Source organism: Phoenix dactylifera, chromosome 4 (genome assembly GCF_051530095.1).
Source record: "Phoenix dactylifera cultivar Ajwa chromosome 4, Ajwa_hap1_PhDact_Kaust_v1.1, whole genome shotgun sequence".
Lineage (NCBI taxonomy): Eukaryota > Viridiplantae > Streptophyta > Magnoliopsida > Arecales > Arecaceae > Phoenix > Phoenix dactylifera.
This window is the reverse complement of record NC_143193.1, coordinates 642,446-667,109: the sequence shown is the minus strand read 5'-3', so window position 1 is coordinate 667,109 and position 24,664 is coordinate 642,446. Positions and strand designations below refer to the sequence as shown.

General features: G+C 39.4%; 2 protein-coding genes across 4 annotated transcripts; both read right to left on the bottom strand.

Annotated features, from left to right (window-relative positions):
• Positions 1 to 1,414: 1,414 nt before the first annotated feature.
• Positions 1,415 to 12,839, bottom strand: LOC103712372 (retinoblastoma-related protein-like). Of its 3 annotated transcripts, none has more exons than XM_008798876.5 (18): positions 12,358 to 12,839; positions 12,149 to 12,250; positions 11,940 to 12,073; positions 11,746 to 11,842; positions 11,618 to 11,664; positions 10,810 to 11,005; positions 10,576 to 10,642; positions 10,285 to 10,464; positions 9,989 to 10,182; positions 9,017 to 9,893; positions 6,696 to 6,852; positions 6,508 to 6,580; positions 6,246 to 6,422; positions 6,043 to 6,162; positions 5,842 to 5,968; positions 5,648 to 5,754; positions 1,899 to 2,023; positions 1,415 to 1,814 (listed from the first exon to the last, which is right to left on the bottom strand). In XM_008798876.5, the coding sequence occupies exons 1-18, from the start codon at positions 12,460 to 12,462 to the stop codon at positions 1,658 to 1,660; spliced, it is 3,042 nt and encodes a 1,013-aa protein (XP_008797098.4). In that variant the 5' UTR covers positions 12,463 to 12,839; the 3' UTR covers positions 1,415 to 1,657. The 3 variants fall into 3 exon arrangements, with proteins under 3 accessions (XP_008797098.4, XP_008797097.4, XP_026662476.4); XM_008798875.5 differs by having other exon boundaries at positions 5,648 to 5,757; positions 12,358 to 12,812; XM_026806675.4 differs by having other exon boundaries at positions 5,648 to 5,757; positions 6,732 to 6,852; positions 12,358 to 12,812.
• Positions 12,840 to 14,667: 1,828 nt separating this feature from the next.
• Positions 14,668 to 20,619, bottom strand: LOC103712371 (multiple organellar RNA editing factor 8, chloroplastic/mitochondrial-like). Its single transcript, XM_008798874.5, has 4 exons — positions 19,588 to 20,619; positions 18,777 to 18,874; positions 18,625 to 18,690; positions 14,668 to 15,653 (listed from the first exon to the last, which is right to left on the bottom strand). The coding sequence occupies exons 1-4, from the start codon at positions 19,977 to 19,979 to the stop codon at positions 14,863 to 14,865; spliced, it is 1,347 nt and encodes a 448-aa protein (XP_008797096.4). The 5' UTR covers positions 19,980 to 20,619; the 3' UTR covers positions 14,668 to 14,862.
• Positions 20,620 to 24,664: the final 4,045 nt, after the last annotated feature.

Sequence of the window (24,664 nt, the reverse complement as noted above, 5' to 3'; positions counted from 1 at the left end):
AATGCGTTGGAATATGTACCATGGACTTGGATTTGCAAATAACTCGAAACCAAAAGCATGCAAACATTTTTTGAGAGAAAGGAAGAAGCTAGCTGACCAAATACTTTGAGTGCACCATCCAAGAATAGAATCCAAAATATTTGATTACCAAGGGAGGGAGCGTGACCAATACTATAAAGCCTAATTCATGCATGCCAAGACTATAAATATCAGGATCACATCATTGCTAGAATATATATATATATATATAAATCACGATCGCAACAGGACAAGATGTAATTATGAGAATGAAGGATTACTTTTTTTGGTGCGACTAAATATAAAACAAGCATTTTTTTTCTTAGTTTGCCTAGTGGGCATCATGTATGAGCCAAGTGTCAGGTAATTACCTCACAGGATGGGTTGAAATTTACCTGCACTCAAGATGCCCGCTGCAAGAGAACCAAGCAAAACTACTGACCAATGGAAATGTTGCCTTTCAAGTTACAGTACAATTAAATTGCATGCAACTGGAATCGGAGGCAGCCAACTAGCCTGTTGTTCACACTTTTGGAATGCTTTCGTACGATCTTTGGGTACTGAATGTGACAGCAGCATCATGGGTCGTGTCTTCCACCTGCCGGGAAAGATTAAAATCCTGAGGAATCTGACAGAGAGCTGCAGCCCGTGAGGCATCGCCAGATTCCTGCCCTTCCAGAAAGCTAAGAAAGAGGAACGCGAAGGACACAGGCATCTTCAGATACCCAGTTATTTTCCTTTGGATTTAATACCAATCATCCTCTGCCTTGCCTCCTTTTCTTTAACTCCAGATCAGATATCTTGCCAGCCCCTGCTCACCCCTACCTTGGCAGCCTCCCCTTCCCCATCTCCCTTGCTATATTTGTTTCACAAGTGCTATCTGAGCCCACCACCCTGCTATCCCTAGCTCCGGCTGGCATCGCAGGCCCCGACCAGAATGGAGCCGCCGCCGCCGCCGCCTCGGTAGCAGTTGCCATTTCACCTCGAACAAAACCATCAGAGGTCCCTCTGCTGCCTGCCTCTCATTGCCCCTCACACCCTCGTCGCTAATACTTATTAATTATGTTCCCATAATCAAGTTGCCTCCATGGCTCATTGCTAACTGCTGTTGTGAGATTACCTTCCCTAAATGAATAACATTGGCCGCTCTTCTTCAGACAAACAAATGATATTAATGTATTTCCTAAATAAATAATATTCATGCAGTTGTTTGAACAAACCAACAGTTATACGGGACGATATCACACGTTTCTTTGAGGGTTTACTGTCAGCAAGTTGAGAGAATGAATTGAAACGGATCATAAATGCTTAAAACTCCTTTACAACAACAGAGCATCAATGCATGTAAGAAGGTTCTGTATTACACAAGCAGAAATGCATAAGAAGAACACGTATGTTAAAGAAGCAACGAGGAAATTCTTATTAAGTTGAGTAAGCACGTATATGTCGATCTTATAAAAAAAATAGCAAATCAGAGAGGGCAGCTGAATTATTTATTCTACAGCATGTGCTGCTCGCCTAATGCCCTATTTCATATACGCAAGTACAAATAAAAATTATACTCTCTCTGAAAGAAAATCTATGAAAGGTATGGTGGGTCAGAGCAGGCTACATACAAGGGCGGTAGTCCACGAGCTAGTCAGGAGTCAGGCTGCTCGCGTTTCACCGGAAAGTTTGGGGTGGCTGGAGCAGCTGAAGATGCCAAAGTGCCATTTGGATGGCCAAGAGCGCCACCTACCATAGAATCGCTCACGAGGTCAAAGTTGAGCCTGCTGTTGATCCTCCTGCAACTGCCACTGGCATTCCAATGAACACGAAAAGAGTCAGCAATCAGCATCTTCAAACAGAGTGTAGCGATCCTATGTTTTACTGGTGTTTACCTCACATACGAATTAAGGCGGTCATTAATGGCAGCAAGATCACTGGATGGGCTCCGATAAGCATGAGTGCTCTCACCAATGCATGCATAGTAACTCCTGGAGCTTGGTGAAAGCAGCGCATCCATCTGTTAATTTTCATAGAAGTTCCATTATAAGTAACAAAATCAAAACAAGCCCTGATAAGCATGAATGCTTTCACAGATACAATATATGAGCAAGAATAAGACTTGAATCATTCCCATAGACTTGGAGGTCTATTTACTTGTTCAAGAAAAATATAATTGACAATGTATATAGCACCTATTATTGTGGAAAGTGATGCAATGTTAGTTGTCTTTCCAGCTTATACATTCAGTATCTATCTCAGAGAACTGAGTTGTTGTCTCCAGGCTGTAGGAACATAACAAAGGAAATAACACAGAACAACATGGTACAAAGCAGAAGCACTATAATGATGGCACTCGCTAAGCACATGTTTTAGAGAGAGAAAGAGGGAGAGGGAGGGAGAGTCCATATCCATTGATAGCACCGCCAGATTTCGAAAACTGAAAATACACTAGCACATGCATATATGCAACTAACATTTAATACAGTATTCCATGCCACAACAAAAACATCATGACTTTGGAACAGGAGGCAATTTTTCCATGGATAACCAGCATGAGTAATCCACAAAATATGTTCTGCATTAGCCCAAAGGCAAATTTATCATTAAAATTTTCAGTTTAACCTAGAGATCTACCAGAAATAGCCCAAGCTTAGTTCAACACTCACTAAGAGATGAAGTTTTATAAGAAATATCCATACCAGGATGCGACACAATGAGCCCAGAATTTCCTAAGCAGACGCAGGTGGACCACCCTGTACATATTCTCTCAAACCATGGAATTTAAGTTCACCATGGCCAGTTTTGTACCTGCAGCTGACCTAGGCTGTATAGCACGAAATGAGAATCTGTTTGGGACCATGGTTTTGATAGGTAAATGTAAAACACTCCTAAACTTTACTGAGACATACCAAACATTTTGAAGTTCCTCTTACATCCTTGCCAACTTTAGTACAATCCTCACTGTTGATATAGGTAGTCAAAATATTTCCTTATTCTTTTCTCATTTTTTTTACGGTTTCCTCCAAATTCTTAATATATTTACTTATCTAAAACTCTTGCTCTACATGTAGTTGAAAAAAAATCTTAAAAAGGTTTTACACTTGCATCATTGTTCAATTTCATAAATAAACCGAAGCTCAATTGGTTTGGATGCTTCTAAAAAATAATGAAATTAAAACACAGTACCAAATTATTACTGCTATGTATGAATATAAAATTAGCTCTTTGGTTTTAGTTGGTTTTTCCCCCCGAATTGTTAGTACTTAAATTATCTAAACTCTTGCTCTATATAAGACAGTGAGCCTGGGCACGACAGTAAAGTTGCTCCATTTTGATCTAGATGTCCCAAGTTCAAAACATGGAAACATCTTCTTTGCATACAGGAATAAGGCTGTGCATACTTGACCCTCCCCGTACCCGCACAGGCCGGAACCTTATGCATGAGGCTGCCCTTTGCTCCATGTTGTAAGCAAAATAACATCTTTAAGGTTTCATATTTGCATCATCGTTCAATTTCATAAACGAACCATAGTAATTCATCTAGATGCTTCTAAACCGCAATTAAATTAAAACCACCAAACAATTAATACTATGTATGTATGTGTAAATTAGCTCTTTGGTTTTAGATATTTTGGACATTATTGATCATAATCTATGGCATGGACTCTCAAATTACCTAGCTTTGATTCAAAACACTTCAAAAAGGGCAAGTGCATTGTTATAGTTCAACAGTACCTATACCCAGAATAATCAATCACATTGGCTACAGGACGAGGAAAAACCTACGTGCATACCCATATCAATTAAACTGCATGAGAATAAAGAGCCAGGGCCACATGGAAAAGCATGATCTACAATAAATGACACTGCCAAAAGCATTTAGTTTGTCTAGCTTCTTGATAACTAAACTAAACATTCACAACATCTCAATTACCAAACATTAAAAAAAAATCCCCCTAAAACACAAGATCCATGACCCATGATCTTTTTCTTTTCTGCATAGGTATAAATTAGTGAAAAAGAGGCATACTGATTGGTTCAAAATGTACACAACGAATTTTGTCCGTATTGGCTGCACACTTTTTGGATAGACAGTGACAGTGATGACTATCAGAGTGGTGACTGTATGCATGGGAACCAGTTGTTTCCAATTTAGCTCTCCTTTTGACAATTTATTTCCATTATAGCAAGGGATACTGACTGTTTTATGGTTGAGCTAGGCTGCATCTCATTTTGTTCAATCATCTAGAATGCAAAAAGAAAAAAAATTCATACCAGGACTCATTATAGTATTCCACCGTGCCTAGACACATACATGGAAAGGACTTGGCAGTAAAGTTTCCACCCCGGTATATAATTAATTTGGTTTCGCAATATAGCCAGCCTATGTTCACAGAACTATCACAGCTAAAATGGAAAATATGGATACTCAAGCAACAAAATTGAAAAAAAAGGAAGTATATCAGGGCATAACATAAAGGTCGCAATGGCATACATGTTATCCAAATCCAACTTTATGCTGTGTTTGGTTGCAGGATAATCCTAGAATTGAGATAGGTTATCCCATTATCCCACCTCATACACTTTTGGGGTTTATTCTGGTCAATGCATTTTAACCCATTATACAGGGTTAACTTTATTTCCTTGGAGAGGAGGGAGGGAAGGTCAAAATAAAAGTAAACTGTGAAAGGATGAAAGTTTCTTCTCTCTCCTACTTTTCCCACTTTTCCCACTTGACCTCACAAACTCCAACCAAACAGCATTTTTTACTAATCCCAGGGCAGTTGCAGAATCTTGGTGTGTCATGAGGATTAAGGATGATATCCTGCTTCTTCCTGTTCTCCAACCAAATAGAACCTTTATAATAAAGGGTAACTTATTCATATTGCTCTCATAAATAAATATTTATTTTTATAATGTTCTGATAGATATTGATTTCTAGATATTCCACCACTAACCAAATCTTCACTTAAGCTGGATGTTGACCCAAGATCTGCCATAGGGACATGTACCATATGATACCACATACCGATAAGGTATTTTTACAATATTGAGGCTCGGTTGGGTTCGGTATATAAGCCAAACTGATCTATACCAGTCTAAACCGAGCAAAACCGCCCGGTTTCCAGCGGTACCATGCTAGAAGTGAGAAATAATGTTGGCAGCTTATCTCGATACGCGATGCATACCATACCTTACCGGTAACATTATCAGTATGGTTCTCAGTACTAGTTTTGTGGACCTTAGTTGGACTAGCTTATCTTTATTCACCTATTGATCATATTAAAGCCTTGAAAGGCAGCAAAAAAGAGCATGCATACAATTATCATTGTATGAGAAATAAACATTCTAGATCTAACTGTAATTTTTAAGCCTTGCCTCATATGTTTCTAGGATCGGCTTTACATATTTTCTTTACTCAGCGTACATCTAACCTTCCTCAAACCCCACAATGGCAGAAGCCTTATGCACCGGCCTGCCCCTTTAGCTTCACATATCCTACTTTTTAAGCAAACACAGTTCTTAACTCTTACATCTTGGAATAACACCCTAAGCAATAAGAGGATTTAAACCAAGAAAAAGGCACAAAAACTTGACTATCATAAAAGAAGAAAACCAAGTGAAATCAAAGAAGGCACACCTTTGATTGTCGCAAAGGAGAAACATAAACATTATGAGTAGCAGAAACTTTCTTTGGGGACATATCTGGGAGATTTGGGAAAGAAGACAACTTTGGTGACCCTGGACCTGCTTAATACAGTAGAAAGACATAAGACTTGTGTATCAGAAAACCTTCATGCAGCATGACGTGATTAGAAAAATTAGAATTCATACCATTAGCATTATTTTTATCTTCTGTGACATCTCTAGCAGGGGCTAGTTCCACCAACAAAGGCTTGACTGTTGGAATAAATATTTCATTGTAAAAGGTAATAATATCAACATGCTCCTGCACCATCCTCTGTTCGGAGATAATATCAGTTTCAAGGCTGATAAGAAAAAAGTTAGTTAAAATAGTAAGATCAGATACATTACCCCATTATGGTTTGCTGATGGCCAATTAACAAAGATGCTCTGGAAAACTTGAGGTTTACATTGTGGTTGCTTTCTATAATTGTTGACAATATTCTTGAAGGTCAAACCTAATTGCAAAACCTGCCAGAAACAATGTGAGTGAGAAATCACTGGTTGTAATGATCAGATACAAACAACTGTTACGTGAGCATTGGCATGCATACCTTAGCAACTCCGTAGAAGCTGCATAGGATGAGCTGATCAATATGTCGGTTGAAAAAAAGAGCTGTCCTCTGATAAAGAATTCGTTGGATAAGACAGTACATACACTCTGAAAATTGTTGAGACAGTTGTAGCCTTTCGGACAAACTTCTAATCCTGATAGCAGCTAACTTTAAAATCTACAAAGCACAAAATTGAACTTCAAAATTAAAATGCAAACAAATAAAAAAGAAATATACCCAATGATAGTCCACTAGATTTTACCTTACTATAGAAAACTTTAATCCCTGTCTCAGCACATGTTTCCCCTTCTCCTGTAGGACTAGGCTGTGATGGGCTGCAAATAGGAGTCAAATGTAAAAATCTCACAGTGAAGAAACAAATCTCATTAAGTTCTTAGAATACAGATGTGAAAAGAAAAAGAACATTCCCAAAAAAAAAAAAAAAACAACCTTGCAAATGTGGACTGAAGAGGTGCTAACTTTGACCTGAGGCAGTTAAAAGTCAATAGACGTTCCTTGCCAGGTGATGAAAATGAAGAATGCTCTACCAACACACTCCTGTATTCACCGCATATTCTTTTAGGTGATCGGGCATCACCGTTCTGATCTGTAACAAGGGTAACATATTTAATAAAGAATGCATTAGATATTCAGCAAAGCTAGGGGTATAAAATAAATAAATAAAGGTGTCAAGAGAGAACGTCTACGTCATTGCATGCCCCCTTGGTACCATCCACTAAGTCAACTTGCCTATGAGTAGCAACATCACCATCTTCAATCTTTTGCACATCAAAAATCATCCAATATTCACAGCCTATCATTACTGACTCATATACTTAACAATCATTTTAGATCATTCCTTTGACATTCTCCCTTGGCCACCTCATGTAGATTTTAGTGCATCCAATTGAACTGATAGCTTATAGGCTGGGCCTCAATAAGATTTCAGAACCCAGAAGCATATTAACAGATTTTAGGGGAATATCTCTCTAATGAGTTTCCTTATGTTAAGGTTATTTTAGAAGATACCAAGGTCAGCCAAACCGTTACGAACCGGATGGTTCCGGTCGTACCGAGTCGTCCCAGCGGAAAACCCGGATGGTTCCAGCAACAGAAACGAAACCCATTACTGAAGGGGGAGAAGGAGAAGGAAAGAAAGAAAAAGAGAGAGGGAGCGGGGGAGGGAGAGAGGGAAAGCGAGGGAGGCCGGCGGAGGGTGGCGGAGGCCGGCGCCTGAGTAGGAGGTGGAGGCCGTGGCCAGGTCCCCTGTTTCGTTTGAAACAGAGGTCCAACCGCTAAAAAAAATCATGATTTTTAAGTGAAGTTGGCAAATCGCTTCCTGCCCGACCGCGTCCTCCACCTCCTTCTCAAGCGTCGGCCTCACTCTCTCTCTCTCTCGTTTGCCCTCTTTCCTGCCTCCTCTACTATGTTAGTAGAGGCCCGGAGTGGGCCCGTACCGACCTATACCGCCGAACAACCGGTCCGGTGCTCAATACCAGCACAACAAACCATGAAGGGTACGTTGCACAATTTTCCTTAACCCTTTTTAATTTCTTTAGCAATACTCAAGAGAAATTTGAGAGATCAAATTTAACTTTTTTCACGTTTTTATCTTCTTTACTCTTAGTCCTTGGTAGTCTTTCCTAGCAAGCTGTTTTAATTCTCTATCCTAAAAAGAGAAGTAGCTAAAACTTATAAATATCTAGATCCTAAAGAAAGTTTTATTTGAGCTCTGTTTGTCACATCTTTCTTTCATATCAACCTTCTCTTTTCCTCCTCCTTTTTCCAGCCCTTCTCCCTGTAAATTTATATGCTGGTTTGTTGTTAAATGGTTATCTACCACACTTTAGACCCTGTAAAGCACTTGTCAGCACCTATAAAAGCCACCCTTTTAAATCAAGTTCTATTTCAATCCCCCATAGTCCCTAATGAACCCTAGAAACAATTCCCCAGTCCTCAACCAAAAGCTGTAGATGCACCAAAATCTGTCTGCAGGACGCATTTCTAGAAGGAAGACCTACAACTCTATCATTTAAATTGCATATAGCTATTAGTGTCTAGCTTTTTTCCCTAACAAAATATTGCACTCACTCCAACACTTGCTCCTTATGTCTCAATCTGCGACAAGAAAAAAAGACAGCACCGATAAGGTGCCAGACCTGTTCAATTTTATTATGAGGAGAAACTGCTAATCAAAATTTATATGATAAAGTTCTATTCTGCAGGAACTGAAATTTCATGACTGATACAGCTAACCGAAATTTATATGATAAGGTTTCTTAAATCTAGGTCATGCAGGACTGCAATGACAAAAAAGATTGAAATAGAAATTCTTGACTTAACATAGCAATAGAGCAGGAATGTTTCAAAATAAAATGTAGCATGCTTTAAAAATTTAGCATCAGAAACAATTAGAACACAACTATTGATCCCTTGGCCTTAAGAAACAGCATGCATACATAACATATAACTATTGTTAAGAAAGGTTCACAGCAAGTCAACAAAGCTGCAGCTTAAAACCCACAAATTTTAACAACAAATTTATGTCTTCATAAGATGTGTGAACTCATGCGCCTTGGTAGAGATTTGTATTTCATGTCTGATAAAAGAAGAAAATGATTATTTGTAAAATTTTTATTATAAATATGACACTAGAGAAAGTCATCTGAATAGGTTCTTCCAAAGCCTGTAATGACGTTGGATCCACAATTGACTACTATAGTCTCAAGCAACAGAAACGATGAAGCTTCATCTAAGGATAAAAAAGTAACCTGGCAAAGCATCAAATTTTTGAGAAGACAGGGGTGGCAAGCCTCCATACGGAATATTATGATGCACTGCAATGGCGTCGAGGGATGGCATTGGTTCAGCTAATAGCCCCAAACGATTTATTTCTGCGGCAAGATCTGGCCTTGCTATGATCAAGGAATTATACAATGATGAACCTTTTTCCCATGCCATGCTTTCTAGAAGCCGTTCTTCCAAAGAATTTAAATGCCTTTTCAACTCTCTTGGAAGAGTTTCCTCGTGCCTTACAAAAGTTTCAATCACCTTGCTTAGATCAAATGCTGTTAACCCAGTTACCTCCAAGACAGCAGGAAACATCATAACGACTGTCCTGTGTGTAGCCAAAACTAATTCAGATGAACAAGCAAGCATGCACCGGTGAAATCTTTCATTGGATAACAATGAAGAAAGATTATTGGTTTTCAGTAACTGCGACTCTGCTCTGCAAATCGCCTCCAAAATCCTGTAGTACAACTTCAGGGCCTCCATTTTTCTCTCCTTTGCCCATGTTCTATCAATCACATCGACACTCTGAATACTCCCAGAAACACATCGTTCACCAAAAGAATTACTTGAAAAAACTGCTTCCAATATTACATTGGCCCTACGCGTAATTTCATTGGTTACATCCCTGTGACATGATGAAAGAAACCGTTCAAGCTCTGCTGAGGGTTTTGGTGGAAGTGGAGAAATGACATCTCGAAGCCACTTTGCAGTCGTCATGGCAGTGCTCACTGGTGTAACAGGAGCCAGTTTAGAGCTACTGATATAATTAACACTTAAAGGAGATGTAGGAGAATGAGGAGGAGTTGACAAGCTTGTCATTGTCCTTGCTGGAGAAGCAAATGCATCAAATTTCCACTGCATAAATGTAATGAACCATAAATAGTTTGCTAGAAAAAAAAAATCAGTTGTGAAGCCATACTTGCATGTTTACGGCATTATGGCAAACATACCCTCATGCTGCATGAGCCCATGGCTCCTCCAGATAAGTTCTCAGTACCAAGTAAACTTCCCTTATCATTAACAAACATGCGTTCATCTAACTCACATTTATTATTAACTGCGTCATCATAATATTGCTCTAACATAAGCAAACTCGATTGCAATGACTTTCCCTCTAGTAGATCCTCAAAATATGTCAAGCCATCTGTTACAGTAAGGATGCCAAACAACTTGTTATAAAGCAATAAAGAAAAAGTTCACAAACCCAAATGCAATAATAATGACAACCATAAACAAGACTTTAGACCTGTGTTGATGTGATCTAAATTTTCTGTTTTGCATTCTGAAGCAGGACATGGTTGCTTCTTCAAAATATCTGTGATTAACTCGTTAGTTTTTTCCACCATTCTCCTCAACTCATCTTCAGAAGTATGATATTTGTCACACAAGGAAGCAAGGAGGTTCACACCCTTGTCAGATCTCTTAACTGGAGCAAAGAGACAAACAACATATACCGGATCTAACATTTTAGTACCTTTTATGAAGCTAGAATTCGTAAGAAAAAAAAACAACTTTTATGGGCTCAAAATATCATTACCAAAGCAAACAGAATCTTGGATAGTAAAATTTCTGAAGTGTTTAGGCATGTGAAGAACGAGTATGGCCTGTCACATAATCAGCAGATGCTTCATAGTCTCTCAAATGTAAACTTCATCAGTGCTTACTGATCGTGATAATATGATAGTGCACAAAAGCATGCTTCATTGGGAATAAACAAGAAAACGGAGCAAGAAAACCCAGAATAATTGAAGGATGAAGGGGAAAAACTAACCAGTATCGACACTAATCCATTTGTACACGTCACCAGATTAAAATGGCTAACTGAATGAATACGCAGTGCTAAGAACAGCAACCATCCAAAACGATAACAGTCTGAGACATACTGTGCACTTCTAGAATCTTCAGTTTGTTGAGCATTGCTCACGTCCTTCAGCAAGAAGAACTCTTTATATGCCTTATTGTAGAACCTGGTATACCATGTCATGGTCATAAGCTAAAGCTAGCAAGCCTTACATGGGACATATGATTGAATTAAGAAGAAAAACCACAAGCAACTGTGCTTACTGACTACACAAACAATATATACACAAGGGCAGTCATAATTGGCAAGTACAAATATAAAAGATGGTGCATTAAATATGAAAAGCATGACCAATATAGTATTGTGATCGAATTGCTTCTTAAATAAGTATATTGGGCAGATAAATGCACTCCAAATTCAAAGACCCAGAGCAGCATTTTTATGCAAATGTTGGTGTTAGATGCAGGAAAAATAAAATTCAGAAATCCAGGAGTCGATATTTCTAGCAAGTTTGTGAGTAATTGGCAAGTATGACAAGATCATCAGACTGTCCCATGCTCATCCTACAGAATTACCTTCGGAACAATATTCCTAGCGCACTGACACTTTATCCACCTTTTAAAAAAAATTAAATAAGCAGGTAATGTGGACAGCCTAACCCAGATTCACTTTACCCACTTATTGTCTTATTCCATATCATAATCTAACAGTTAATGTGGTGAACGATCAAACCAGAAGCAGCGAGAGATGGATAATCTTGTTGAGGGCACAACTTTACCTGCTCAGATCCATCAACTGCGCAACATTTTCCTGTAACTCCTTCAACTGCTCACCGAATGTCAAAAGCACAAATTAGTTTGACATAATAAAACTTTAAATTAAACTCCGTTCCCACAAATTTCTTACCTCGAGCCTCTTCTCCCAGTCAGAACCGTAGAGTCCACTAAGAATACGGCTAGCCTTCAGAGATAACTGTGGCACCTCTTTGAAGAAAGCCACAACACTACATTTCAAGAAATGCATACAATAAATCAAAAGCGATCAAATAGACCCCATGCGATATTCAACAGGAGAAGAAGGAAACGAACAGGACAGCTCACTTAAGCTTAGCGGCTCTCAAGATTTTGCATAGTGTAATCCTGCCTCCCTCTTTCTCCTCCTTCACCTCTCCCTTGCCCAGTCTGGTCACGCAGTAAAGAACAAATGCCGACCAGTACCTCTCCATCTCCTCCGGCTAAAAAGATTTCATCTTTAGACCATTAATAAAAAGAATCAATGAAAGAGAAAAATAAAGTGATTAGAAAATCACCGATCTGTTTCCAATCGCTGGCATGTTCGTCGAGAGAAACTTCTTGCTTTCTTTAAACGCGGCCATCCCTTGCCTCTCCATGCTCTGGCCAAGAGCCAATTCCTTCAACCCAAGCCAGATGGCCATTTCAGAACACAAACACGAAGAAAAGAAGAAAAGAAAAACTGAAAAGAAAAGAAACAGATCAAAAAAAATAACAAGCACAAAACCTTGCAAAGATCAGCGAATCGAGCTTCTATCTGTCCGCCGCCATCATCCGTACTCGAAGAAGCCGGAGGGTTCGAGGCCTCCACATCCATGGAACCAGGACCCATCGATTCAAGCTGCAGCCTTTCCGAACCCTAATCGATCTACCATCTGAAAAACATGAAAGATTTCGAAGAACGGAGCTGGGGAGATGGATCCAAGAAGATGCTGCCAGCAAAGGAACCTCAACGGATCTCCGACGAGATCTCTACGGTCCCCCTCTCGATCCTCCCGATCCGCGGCCGGGAAACAGTCGCAGAGCGCCGTAGAAGGCCGATCCGGCGGTGAATTCGGTGGCGAGGTTGGCGAATCGGATCCCCACGGACCTAGGGTTTTGGAGAGATCACGAGGACAAATTCCAAAACCCCCTTCCTCTTCTCCCTCTCCTCTCTCCCCTCCTCTTTTCTCTTTTTCTTTTATTTTCTGCTTTACCTCCAGGTGTTTTATATCGAGAGAAATTTCCCCGACGCTTTAGCGCGGGAAAGAGAGATACACGGGCGTTCCTACTGTTCCAGCCAATCCAGGATAGACACGTTGACATTCCTTTAGACTCCTTTACCGCCAAATTGTAACTCCTGGAACGTAAAAAGATGAGAATAAAAATAACGCGGGCCCACAGGATAGATGCTTTAGAGATTGCCGCCACGTCTCGTTTCTCGGCGGCTCGAGGCTCCGATCGGCTCGGCTCACATGGGCCGTACGGGAAACGGGAATTCTGTCATTGAGATCTGCAGATCCTCGCCGTCCGATTGGAAATTTACGGATAAGAACGGATCTTGGACGTAGCTGCCAGCCATGCGCGAATTATGGAACGGTGCGCACGACTCGGACTCGCATGTGGATAGCTTTCCGTAATACTGCGGTCAGCCACAAAAATAAAAGATGCTAATTATGATGATAGTAACCAAAAATAATAATAATGATGATAATAATGCGATGTTGTTATTTGTTAACCTTACGTTTTCCGAACGGCAAAACGAAAACTGAAGCGCCAACCGTTGCCTCACATAAATATTTATATGCCCCATTTTAGTTTTCCAGAGCACAGCTCAAGCCAGCCTTTTTTGCTTTGCGCTGCATTCACTGAGCGGTCACTAATCCTGCAAAAGCACTTATTAGGTTACTATTTGCCGCAGGGCTTCATCCCCAAGAAAAACTGGCTTGGATGTTTTTTTTCTATTTTTTTAATTTTATATAAATATTTAAGACTTTTTTTTAGTAGAACTAAATATAATGAATCCCATATCCTTTTCTCATTTAATATCTAATATCCTCATAAGCCTAAAGCTCCAAATTCATTTAAATTTAATTACAGGCACCTCGAACAGCTTATGGTAAACCTCAACAAGCCGTATTGTAGTGTTTTCAATTTATGAGTTATAGGCCAAATTCACTCCGATTCTGTTTTTTACAATTCAAAATTTCATCTAAAAAATAATTTTAAAATATTTTTTATGAGTATCTAAAATTTTTTTCAGTGGATGATCGATGCCAAACTAAAAATCTCACACTATTCCTCCAAAAAGTAGAAAGCATTTGTTAGGTTACTGCTATCCCAGATCACGTCCTACAGGAAAAGGTCCAAGTTAAGAATACCCGGTGATCGTCATGTAAGGGTGGCCATTAAAACACAGCCGCCCCATCAGAGCATAATTTTGTAACCTCTCGAGGGAGCTCCCACAGAAGAACTCCTTGTTCCAATCAGGTGAGTCTGGCGCATATGCTACTACTGAACATCGCAAGGAGCACCTAGAATTATCATTCTTATTCGCGTTATCCATGGAAGGATTGGATTGGGGTGAAAACTATAGACCCGCTTGGGTCATCAGAATTCCATATCATGCATGGAACTGAACGCTCCCATTTCTTAAAAAGACAGACAGGTAGGCAAAAACAAAAATAAAATTCCATAGCAGGGAGCTGAATTTGAGCGAAGCTCGGCCCCAACCTATGAGCATAATAATTTTATTAATCCTGTCAAGGCCGATATCAAAATTATGGAAAGAAAATCATAATAATCACCGAATAATTCAAATGGAGATTTGAATTCAAATGGACTGCCACGATGCACCACCAGTGAATTGTAAATACTCTCTATAGCCCGTCAATGAGTTAAGGATACCTGACACATTTCAATTTCATGGACCCTCTGATCCATTCAAACTTCTCAAATCAAAGCGCATACAGTCGGATACCATATATCAAGTTATTTGGCCAGAATTTAGCATCACAGGACATTTTGCTCAAAACAGTAACAATAACACTAGAAAAACTTCAGATCAAAATCCAAAACCTTTTAACACCTCAGAGATTCATGTTCTTACAAGCATAAAGAGAATCCGGAGGACATATTACCTATGCAGATAAGGTTCCAGTCTTTTAAACATTAATAACACCTGCACTATGGCTCCAACAGAGTTGCATTACCTTATACTCAATTCTGCACAAGCATCTCTAGCAAATAGTTCCTATTGATGATCTCTTCCTGGCAAGTCTCTCCCTTGATAAGCAGGAGCGTCTCCTTGATAAGTACGTCCACCCTGCTGATAGTTAGGGCTGCCTCCTTGATAAGGAGGTCCATCCTGCTGGTAACCAGGGCCACCCCCTTGATAAGGTGGACTACCTCCCTGATAGCCAGGGCCACCTCCCTGATAACCAGGGTTGCCTCCTTGATAACCTGGGCCACCTCCCTGGTAACCAGGGGCTCCTGGCATCCCACCCCCAGGGCTGCCCCCTTGATACCCATGGACGCCTCCTTGATAACCAGGGCCACTAGGCATGCCACCGCCAGGACTGCCTCCTTGATACCCCTGGCTTCCTTGATAACCAGGTCCACTGTTTGGCGCATAGCTGCTCTGAGGGTTAGGAGGCATTTGGCTCTGGTAGTTGTGGGGCATACCACCCACATTAGGAGGCATGGCATTGTAGTCACGGTTAGGTGGTGGAGGCATCTGTCTAGGAGGCATGGCATTCTGTGCATTAGGCATTGGAGGCATGTCTCGGGGTGGCATCCCACTTTGTGGTGGAAAAGGGTTCTGACCGCCCTGGCTTTGGAAGCTCTGATTTGGCATCGGAGGTGCTTCTCTGTTTTGGAAGTTCTGCATATTCTCCCTTCTCCTTTCAAAGTTCCTTGATCTATCAAAATTACGAGGTCTGTCATTGCGCCTGGATCTCTCATTTGCACGGGCATTATTCCGGACCCATTCTTCATGGTACTTTGGGTCATAAGGAACAGCTTTACCATCTATGAATGGTTCCCCTGCCAAATTAAAGGTGAAAGAATCCACACATTAGACTCGAGAAAAGCTCCTAAATAAACTTTTCTCTTATGTTGCTAATATGCAGTACAGAAAGATGAAAAAAAAAATATATATGAATCAAACAAAATAGCAAGCAGGCCAAGTTACCTTGACTTGGTTGGTAATACATTTGAATGCTATGCATCTAGTAACAATTTTAGGAAAATTTACGAAGCTTACTTTCACTGGAAACCAAGAAAATAATAGATAGCTAGTTTCAACCAATTGGGATTCGAGACCTCTTTCTTCTCTTGGATGCTTTGTCCATGTAATATAATGAATTTAGACATTTTATTCAAATATTAACTGTCAACCTTCATCTTTACTCCCTGAAACACATTTATGTTTTCTAATTTATCTTACGCGCTAACCACAAATAACACATGATCCTGCAACTGCTGATATTTGAGTAAAATCCCATCATTTTTTATTAAGTTCTTTCCTTGCAGTAAGGAGAAAAACACAATGCAACAAACGATTGGTAAAATTGGAGAGAATTATTAAGGATCCAAATGAGAATTTTCCAATGAGTCATCTGCCATCTCTAAATCCAATCTCTTTCCTAAAGAAAGGAACAGTAATTAAGATTTTAAGGAGTGGAGATCCCAAAACTATGTCAAGCAAACTAGAAACTTGAGATCTTCATATCAGTTGGTGGGTAAAGCATGTTATGCTGATCATCTGTTTCTCTATGCCACAGGATCAATATATGGACATTTTTCATGATTCCGGAAGTAGATTTGTCCTCTTCACCTTATTTTTCAATGGAAACAAATCTTTTTCACTTTAAAGCATGTTTTCCTCCTTACTAGATGGAAACTATTCTGGCCCCTAGTCAATGAATCTCCAAGTGGACAAAGACCAAGAGTGATAAGAAAAAAAATAAATGAGCACTTGGAATCCAGGATGAAAACCAATACATGGAGGACACGAACTAATTAAAGAATTACACATTATTCTCTATTGGATGACTTCACCACCCTAATTGTGCAGGTTATGCTTGCTAAACCTTAGAAAACAGCTAATTTAATCATTCAGGTCACACCAAGCGAAACTTTTTTTTACGCTAATATCATTCTTTTATATGATCACACTACAGCTTTTCTATCATGGGAAATGAGCTAGTTCCGAAGACGGTTGCGGAATTGTGTTCATACTTCTAGAGTTCAATATCACAAAAAAAAAAAATCATTGTTTACTTTTTATTTAATGTAGGTTTGTCCCTGCAATATGCTCCATATCACATCTTCAAGGATCGCATTATAGAATTTCCTCTTTAAAAAAATAATGTCAAAATATCTCCAATATCTATGAGGTGATCAATAAAAGATTCTCAACATCATCATGCAAACTTTCTTCCAAGCTAGATCAGTATACACATGTTACCTTAGTTTGTCATCATGTATCTCATGTATAATTTCAAGAAAACTAGCAGCAAGATAAAGACAGGGAAGGTGGTCGAGGTAATGAGGCAATATAGTATTCCATCTCTCTTCTTATTTATGTGTTGGCATAAATGGTGGCAAGCTCTGTTTGAGATGTGCTTGCATTCTCCATCATCACTCTAATAGACATTGTAGGCACAAAGGTATACTTGTCAATTGTATAAAGATAATTCAGCGCCAACATATGGGTGCAAGGTTATAGAACGAAAATGAAAATAATTCAGAGATAGAGGAACTGTGTGCGTGTGTGTGTGTTGGGGGAGGGAGGATTGGGTAATTAAAACAACACTCATGGAGAAAAATAATTCAGACTGTCATTCAGCCCATTTGATGGAAATAGCCCCACCTTACAGACATAGTTAACAGTAGCAAAACCCTAAGAATTAACAGAGAACTCATACAAAAATAAAAGTGATGTCACGATCCAACTTTGCATTCACAAATTTGAAATGCCTTAAAATATATAAGTTTATGATAATGACTTTGAATTTTGAGGTTTTCTAGACCAAACATAAAACAATAACTAAAATATGGCAAAATCAAAGCTTTGATGGGGGGAGTGCACCTAAAATTCTAAACATGATTGTGATAGCATATTAAGTATATGAGGAGACTAATTTTATACACAGAGCAACAAATCAAAATACAAATATCATTATATCAAAATCAAGAAATACATTTGAAGCAACATCACGTACGTGAATTCACCACGGAAGCATACACTGTCATGAAAGAAAACTAAGGAACACTACTATCTTCTATTTAAGTGGCACTTCTACAGTTGTTAAATAGCGCAGATGATTAACATGTAGGAAACCCTGAGATTTAGTATACATATCTTAAACCCTCATTTTGCATTCTAGCAAGAAGATATAGGGAAATGGCCGATAAAGATCTTTGCAAATCCATGGTAATTTCTACAATATCCATCTCTTTGTTTGGCTTACCCAGCAATGGTTATTTAGATTGTTGTTTGTGCAACGATAAATTGATACTATAAAAACTTTTTCCTTTAATTCTCCAACTACTTACCATTCTTTTCCTTTATATGTTCAACATTAGACATGACATCCATACATATGCTTGCACTGTAAGGCATTTTGTTCAGCATAATTCATCAAACTAAAGGCCAGCCAAAGCAATCATCCTAGCTGCCCATTCACAGGAGCCAAAAACCAAGACAAGAATGAGGCAAGTGCCATATTTCCATGTACATCAGCTGATCATTTGGACCTTATACTACCAACATACAAATAACCAGTCTGTATTTAGTATCTATTTAGATAAGACCACTAATTTAAGTTGAATATTGTTTGGGAAAGATATATAGACACGAATTGCAGACATTTTCTCATTAAATTATGGCATTGTTCACATAATATTTATCTTTAATGAGCAAAAGATGCATCCGTGTCCAATTGACCACCATAACCAGTGTCAAAAAGCATATTCCGTAACAAAATAAATTGATTTTTCATATGCTTACCTCCATAATCTTTGTTCTTAACATCCAAGTAAGAATCGGGAAGAACCCAGCGCACCTTTGGAAGAGCTGTATTACATTTCAAAGCATCAACAGTAAGATTTTCAATACTTCAAACAAAAGCAGGGATAAGCAACTGGATGCAGCAGACATACGCTTGATCTTGTATGATGTCTCTTCAGAAACCTTGCATCCAAAAGCAAAATAGTGCTTTGTAGACACTGAATATATCGATTGCTTTGCTTCTTCCTCACTGCAGTATGACATAAATTAACAGACCAAGCAGAAGTCTAGAAGAGACAATGACAAATAAGAGAAGACATGGAAGTTCACTATAGTAAATTATTTCCGTGGTAATAGATTCATAAAACTCGCCTACTCAAACCCAACTAGAGCAGATGCATGGCGAAAGATGTGGGAAAAGAAAAGCTAACAAGGACCTTTACAACACGTAAAGAATTAAAAAAGAAAAGAGTATCAGGTGATAGCAAAACAACTAATTGCAGAAATCAATAACCTTGGCAAATAACAGAGGAATTATTATCACAGACATCAGTGTCATATGGAATGGAGGTAGGAAGCCAACTAATGTTCTTTTCTCCAGCTCCACAAATATATTCTAATGTTATTTAATAAATGTTTGCACAAAAAAAAACACATATATATAAGGGTGTAAGAAAGAATATAAAGCTTGAAGAAATCCGCCACGGAAAATAAAAGCAATCAATCTTATTCTCGGAAACAAAATTACAAGCACCAAACCAGGGCTAGAAGCATGAAAACCATATCTTTCACTAGACAGCGCCAATCGACCATATCCTAAGCACAAAATTCCACAAAAGGGGATAGATAAAGAAGCATTTACAAGCATTTCTTCCATTTTCCACGCCAATCGAAGAAAAAATAGAAGGAGCGAAATTAAGCATACAGAGGAGCGGGAGGGAGAGGGAGGCGGAGAACTCTAACCTTCCGAGGACCTGAGCGAGGGTCTTGATGTAGCTGTCGATGATCTCGTCCCGGGTGAGACTGGGGTCGGGGGGCTCCATGACGATGAGCCAGTGCTCGAAGTCGCACCCGTCGAGAAGGATGGTCTCCTTGGGCGGCCGGTTGCTCCAGTTCGGCGAAGGATCATTCAGCGACGACGTCGTAGGCCGGGTCGAGAAGCACCGGACCACACCGCCGCGGCCGCCGTCGACGGGGAGGCGGAAGTAGTCGGCAAGTGGCAGGAGAGGGCGGAGGCGGAGGAGAGGGGAAGAGGGACGGGCAAAGAAGAGAGCTCGGGAGGCGAAGAATCCGGAGGAGAGGAGAGGGGAGAGGGACACCGAGGGGAACTTCGAGATTAGGGCTCGGCCCGCCATTGGAAAAACCCTAACCCTAAGGAGAACCAGGGGTTAAAAGAGAGGAGACGAAGGAGAGAAACCTTAGATATAACGGCTGTGGAGGGGTTTAAGAAGGTTTTATCTTATGTTTTACCGGAAATGTCTCTACCACTTTGCACCCCAAAACGCACTCCAGTAACAGCTGGGATGGATGACATCATTTCTTCATGGTTCTGTGACTTTAGTTTCCTTTGGAGTATTCATTTAGGTGTCAAAAGCATTGCATTGATATTTCGTGTGTGAGTCGGCTACAAATTCGTATTTTGTATTGAAGTTGTGTGAGTCGGCTACAAATTTCGTATATTTGTATTGAAGCTGGGTAATCATTTGCCGGCTTTCTGACATTATTTTAAGCCTCCCTCAACTCCTTGCGTATCCCATATAGCTCCATGTTTTATGTTGTAATAGGATCAAATTATGATGTTATACATATCATTGTACTCCATTTGGCTCTCATCTTAATCTAGCATCCACCAATTTGCATGTACACTCATCATATTGAATAAATGCTAGTAAATAACAAATTAGGCAAAGCATGTGTATTCTAGGGTCCGGAGCAAGCTTTCGCAAGTCATCTCCATGCCACCACTTCCAAAGCTCAGGTGGTCGATATTGATACCTAATTATGAAATCAATATTAGATGTATTTATCAATATTATTATACTTGCCCAATTGAAAGAACATTACTATAATCTACAGTAAATATAAAACTCTAATCCATTAGACATCGGACTCCATGTTAGAAAAAAAAGTATATTCCAATCGATCAAAATAAAGAAGTTTTTTTTATTTTGTTTTTAACTTTAATCATTATATAATATTAAATCATATCGTGCATTGCAAGAATCTAATCTAACTTATGTAACAACTAATTTGGTTTAGTATGACCCCATTATGAATCAAGATACTCGTAACTGTAATATGCCATTTTGTTTATTATATATATGTCGAGCATTAATTTTGCCGGCATATATTTTAGTTACATACTAGGCATCTAATAATTTTCTTGGCAATATCTATGCTCGGAAACAAACATAATGATAGAATAACTAACATTTACCCCATGCTTTATGTGGGTGTTGGACTCGTGGATTAGCTTTGTGGATGTTGTCCAAGAGAGCTTTGGAACTAAGCAGTATGAATAATCAAGATCATTCATTTGATAGTAGTAGTTATTGATAGAATCCTAATTGTAATTTTATTATCTAAACATTAGTTAATGATGCCTTATATTTCGATTCAAGAAATGAAAATATTTATGTTAACATATCATGATGAAATTGTGAGGATCCGTGTGGGCGTGTATTTAGTCCCACATCGGTTATTCGCTGGGTAGATCTTGGGTATTTATATAGGATCAAGGAACCCAATTAGTACCTTCCGGCTAGCCATTTTGGACGAGGTTCTAGGTTGTTACAAATGGTATCAGAGCGGACCCAGCCCATAACCTATGTGGACTAGAGGACACTGCAGCACAGATCCATTGAGGCTGACCACAGACCAATCATGGTGTTTGTGATTAGATTTGAACCTTTAGCCTGACGAGGACGTCAGGGCTTGAACGAGGGGAGTATGTGAGGACCCGTGCGGGCGTGTGTTTAGTCCCACATCGGTTATTCGCTGGGTAGATCTTGGGTACTTATACAGGATAAAGGAACCCAAATAATAACTTCCGGCTAGCCATTTTGGGTGAGATCCTGGGTTGTTACAAATGGTATTAGAGTGGACCCGGCTCATAATGTATGTGGACTAAGGGACACTGCAGCACGGATCCATTGGGGCTAACCATGAGCCGATCGTGGTGTTTGTGATTAGATTTGAATGGATTTGAACCCTTAGCCTGACGAGGACGTCAGGGCTTGAACGAGGGGAGTATGTGAGGATCCGTGCGGGCGTGTATTTAGTCCCACATCGGTTCTTCGCTGGATAGATCTTGGGTATTTATATAGGATCAAGGAACCTAATTAGTACCTTCCGGCTAGCCATTTTAGACGAGGTTCTGGGTTGTTACAAAAATATACTCATGTGTTACCATCCTTAGTTTTTTCTTTTATTTTAGATATTATTTATATGGCATGGGTGCATTTGTATATGACCTGGCTAAATTGATCCAGTAGATCCAACTCAACCTAATTTGAATTGACCCAACTAGATTTTTAAAACTAAGATCAAGCTAGGTTTAGGTTGAGAAACTCGAGTTAGGAGTTGAGTAGGATTGAGTTATTGGAGTCTAGCACTAGGTCTAGGTTGATTTTCATCCATTTTTAATTTGTCATTTTTTCTTCTCTACTTATATTAGGCCATTTATGTGCATAAGAAATAGAGGTTGACTAAACGAGGTGGCACCCGACCAAGGTCATATAGGCGAGTGAAAGATTGAATTTGGACATTTTTAGAATTTGTTAGATGTGATTGTAGAATTATTTTACCAAAATCAATATCTTGCCTAGCTTATTATCTTTGTGCCAATATGCTATTTGTAGAAAGAAGATGATGATGAAAACCCGCAAATTGGTCAAGCGGAGTGGTTATCAGGCATGACTTGAAATCACGTGGGTTTTGCCCGTAGGTTCGAATCCCGCCAATCACACTTTCCACCTAAAATTTTTTATTACCGTAACCCTTTATATTTTTGAACAAGAATCATCTACAAATTACTATTAGTTTTTATTTCCACAGTTTTTTATATTCTAGAACTGCAATCCCTTGTCGATATACCTTGTCCACTTTGCAAATTATTATTATCTTTTCCCTCATCATTTCCTAAAAAAATTTATTCACATAACTTCTTATATTTTTAAACAAGAATCTCTTGCGCATACCTCGTTCGCTTCTCGATTACTATTCTTATATCTTCCCTCATAATTTCCTCTTCATATTTATTTTCATAAATACCTTGTTTTCAAAATATCATTTTTCATCTTTTTCATATATTTTCATAAATCTTTATATTTTGAATAAATGAATGAGGTATGAACAAGATTCTCCTCCGCATCATTTCCTAAATTTTTATTTCATAACCCCTTATATTTTTTAACAAGATTTTCTTGCACATATTAGCTTTTATTTACATTTTTTATCTATCAATTTTTATTTTTACATATACCACATTCTCTTCTTAAATAATTACTCTTTTTCCCTTTATATTTATATATTTTCAGAATTTTTTATATTTTTGAAGAAGAATCCCTAATAAACCTCACTTCTCAATTTACTATTATTTTCTCTCTCATCATTTCTTGTCATTTTTTATTTCTGTATATACCTCATTCACTTCTCAAATTATTATTCTTTTTAACCTTATTATTTCCTAAAGATTTTCATTGTCATAACTCCTTATATTTTGAACAAGAATCACTTGCACATGTCGATTTCTATTTACATTCTGCACCTTCAACTTTTTGTTTTCATAACTTTTTATATTTTTGATCAAATATTTTTCACTCATATACCCCATCCATTTCACAAATCCTTATTCTTTACTCCCTCATCATTTTCTTTCAATTTTTATTTTCATAACTCCTTATATTTTTACCAAGAATCCCTAACAGGAATACCTCATCGAGTTCTCAAATTATTACTTTTAAAAAAAGGCCCGCTTTTCGATAGAGTAGGATAATTTTTTTATTAAGAATATAATAAATATTTTATATAATTTTTTTAAAAAAAAGATGCTCGGCCAAATATAAGCTATTTTAAAATATACTAACTAAATATGTAAAAATCACTTTTTCAGACATTAGATATCTAGAGATCAACTTTTCAGAAAAAAATAATAAATAGAGCAAAAAAAATTTCCGAGGCGAGGGAGGCCACCGGTTCATGGCATGTGGCAATGGAGCTTGTTGCTGGAAATTGGACCCGGGGGCAATCTTCGGTCGAGGAGAGAGAGCGGGAGGTGGATGCTCACGGCGGGACGGCGGTCCGTCGGCGGGCGGCGTCCTCCGTCCGGGGCGGTCGGAGAGAAGGAGCAGCAGGTCCTCGCAGCGGGGCGGCGATCCGTTGGCTGGTGGTGTCCTCCGTTCGGGTGCCTGCACACGAGCCGGTGGCCGGGTTTTCCGGCGCCGGCCCTCCGACGCTCAAGTCAGGGAGGGGGCAAATGGTGTGGAGAAGGAGACAAACAGTGAGTGTATGAATGTTTTTTCTCTCCCCCCTTCTCCGAGAGGCGAAGGCTCCCTTTTATATGCGGGGGTCGGTTTACCTGTGATGTAGCGGGGCGAAGCCGTAGTACGGCTCGGCATGTCGTTCTGGTCGGCGCTTGGTCAGGCGAATCATTGCACTGATGTCGGCGGTGAGGGCGTCGTACAACCCGAACTAGCGCGCAACCAGGCGAATTATTGTATCGGTGTCGGAGGTATGGCCGAGACCAGAGTCTTATCATAGTCGACTAGACTCTGCTGGGCTTACTTGCCGTGGAGAGCTGGGAGTCCGTAGATGACAGGAGCTATGTGCAACCAGGCGAATTATTGTATCGGTGTCGGAGGTATGGCCGAGACCAGAGTCTTATCATAGTCGACTAGACTCTGCTGGGCTTACTTGCCGTGGAGAGCTGGGAGTCCGTAGATGACAGGAGCTATGTGCATTTATTGTGGAGTAAGCCGGAGATCTGCATTTATTGTGGAGTAAGCCGGAGATCTGCATTTATTGTGGAGTAAGCCGGAGA

Coding starts and splice junctions, on each gene's coding strand:
- LOC103712372 (XM_008798875.5), bottom strand. CDS start 12,462: ATGGGTCCTGGTTCCATGGATGTGGAGGCCTCGAACCCTCCGGCTTCT. Junction 10,465..10,575: donor CCAAGATTCTGTTTGCTTTG/GTAATGATATTT, acceptor TCTTTGCTCCAG/TTAAGAGATCTGACAAGGGT. Junction 6,581..6,695: donor CTTCAGTCCACATTTGCAAG/GTTGTTTTTTTT, acceptor TCCTATTTGCAG/CCCATCACAGCCTAGTCCTA.
- LOC103712371 (XM_008798874.5), bottom strand. CDS start 19,979: ATGGCGGGCCGAGCCCTAATCTCGAAGTTCCCCTCGGTGTCCCTCTCC. Junction 18,691..18,776: donor GACATCATACAAGATCAAGC/GTATGTCTGCTG, acceptor AATGTAATACAG/CTCTTCCAAAGGTGCGCTGG. Junction 15,654..18,624: donor TAAGAACAAAGATTATGGAG/GTAAGCATATGA, acceptor TTAATTTGGCAG/GGGAACCATTCATAGATGGT.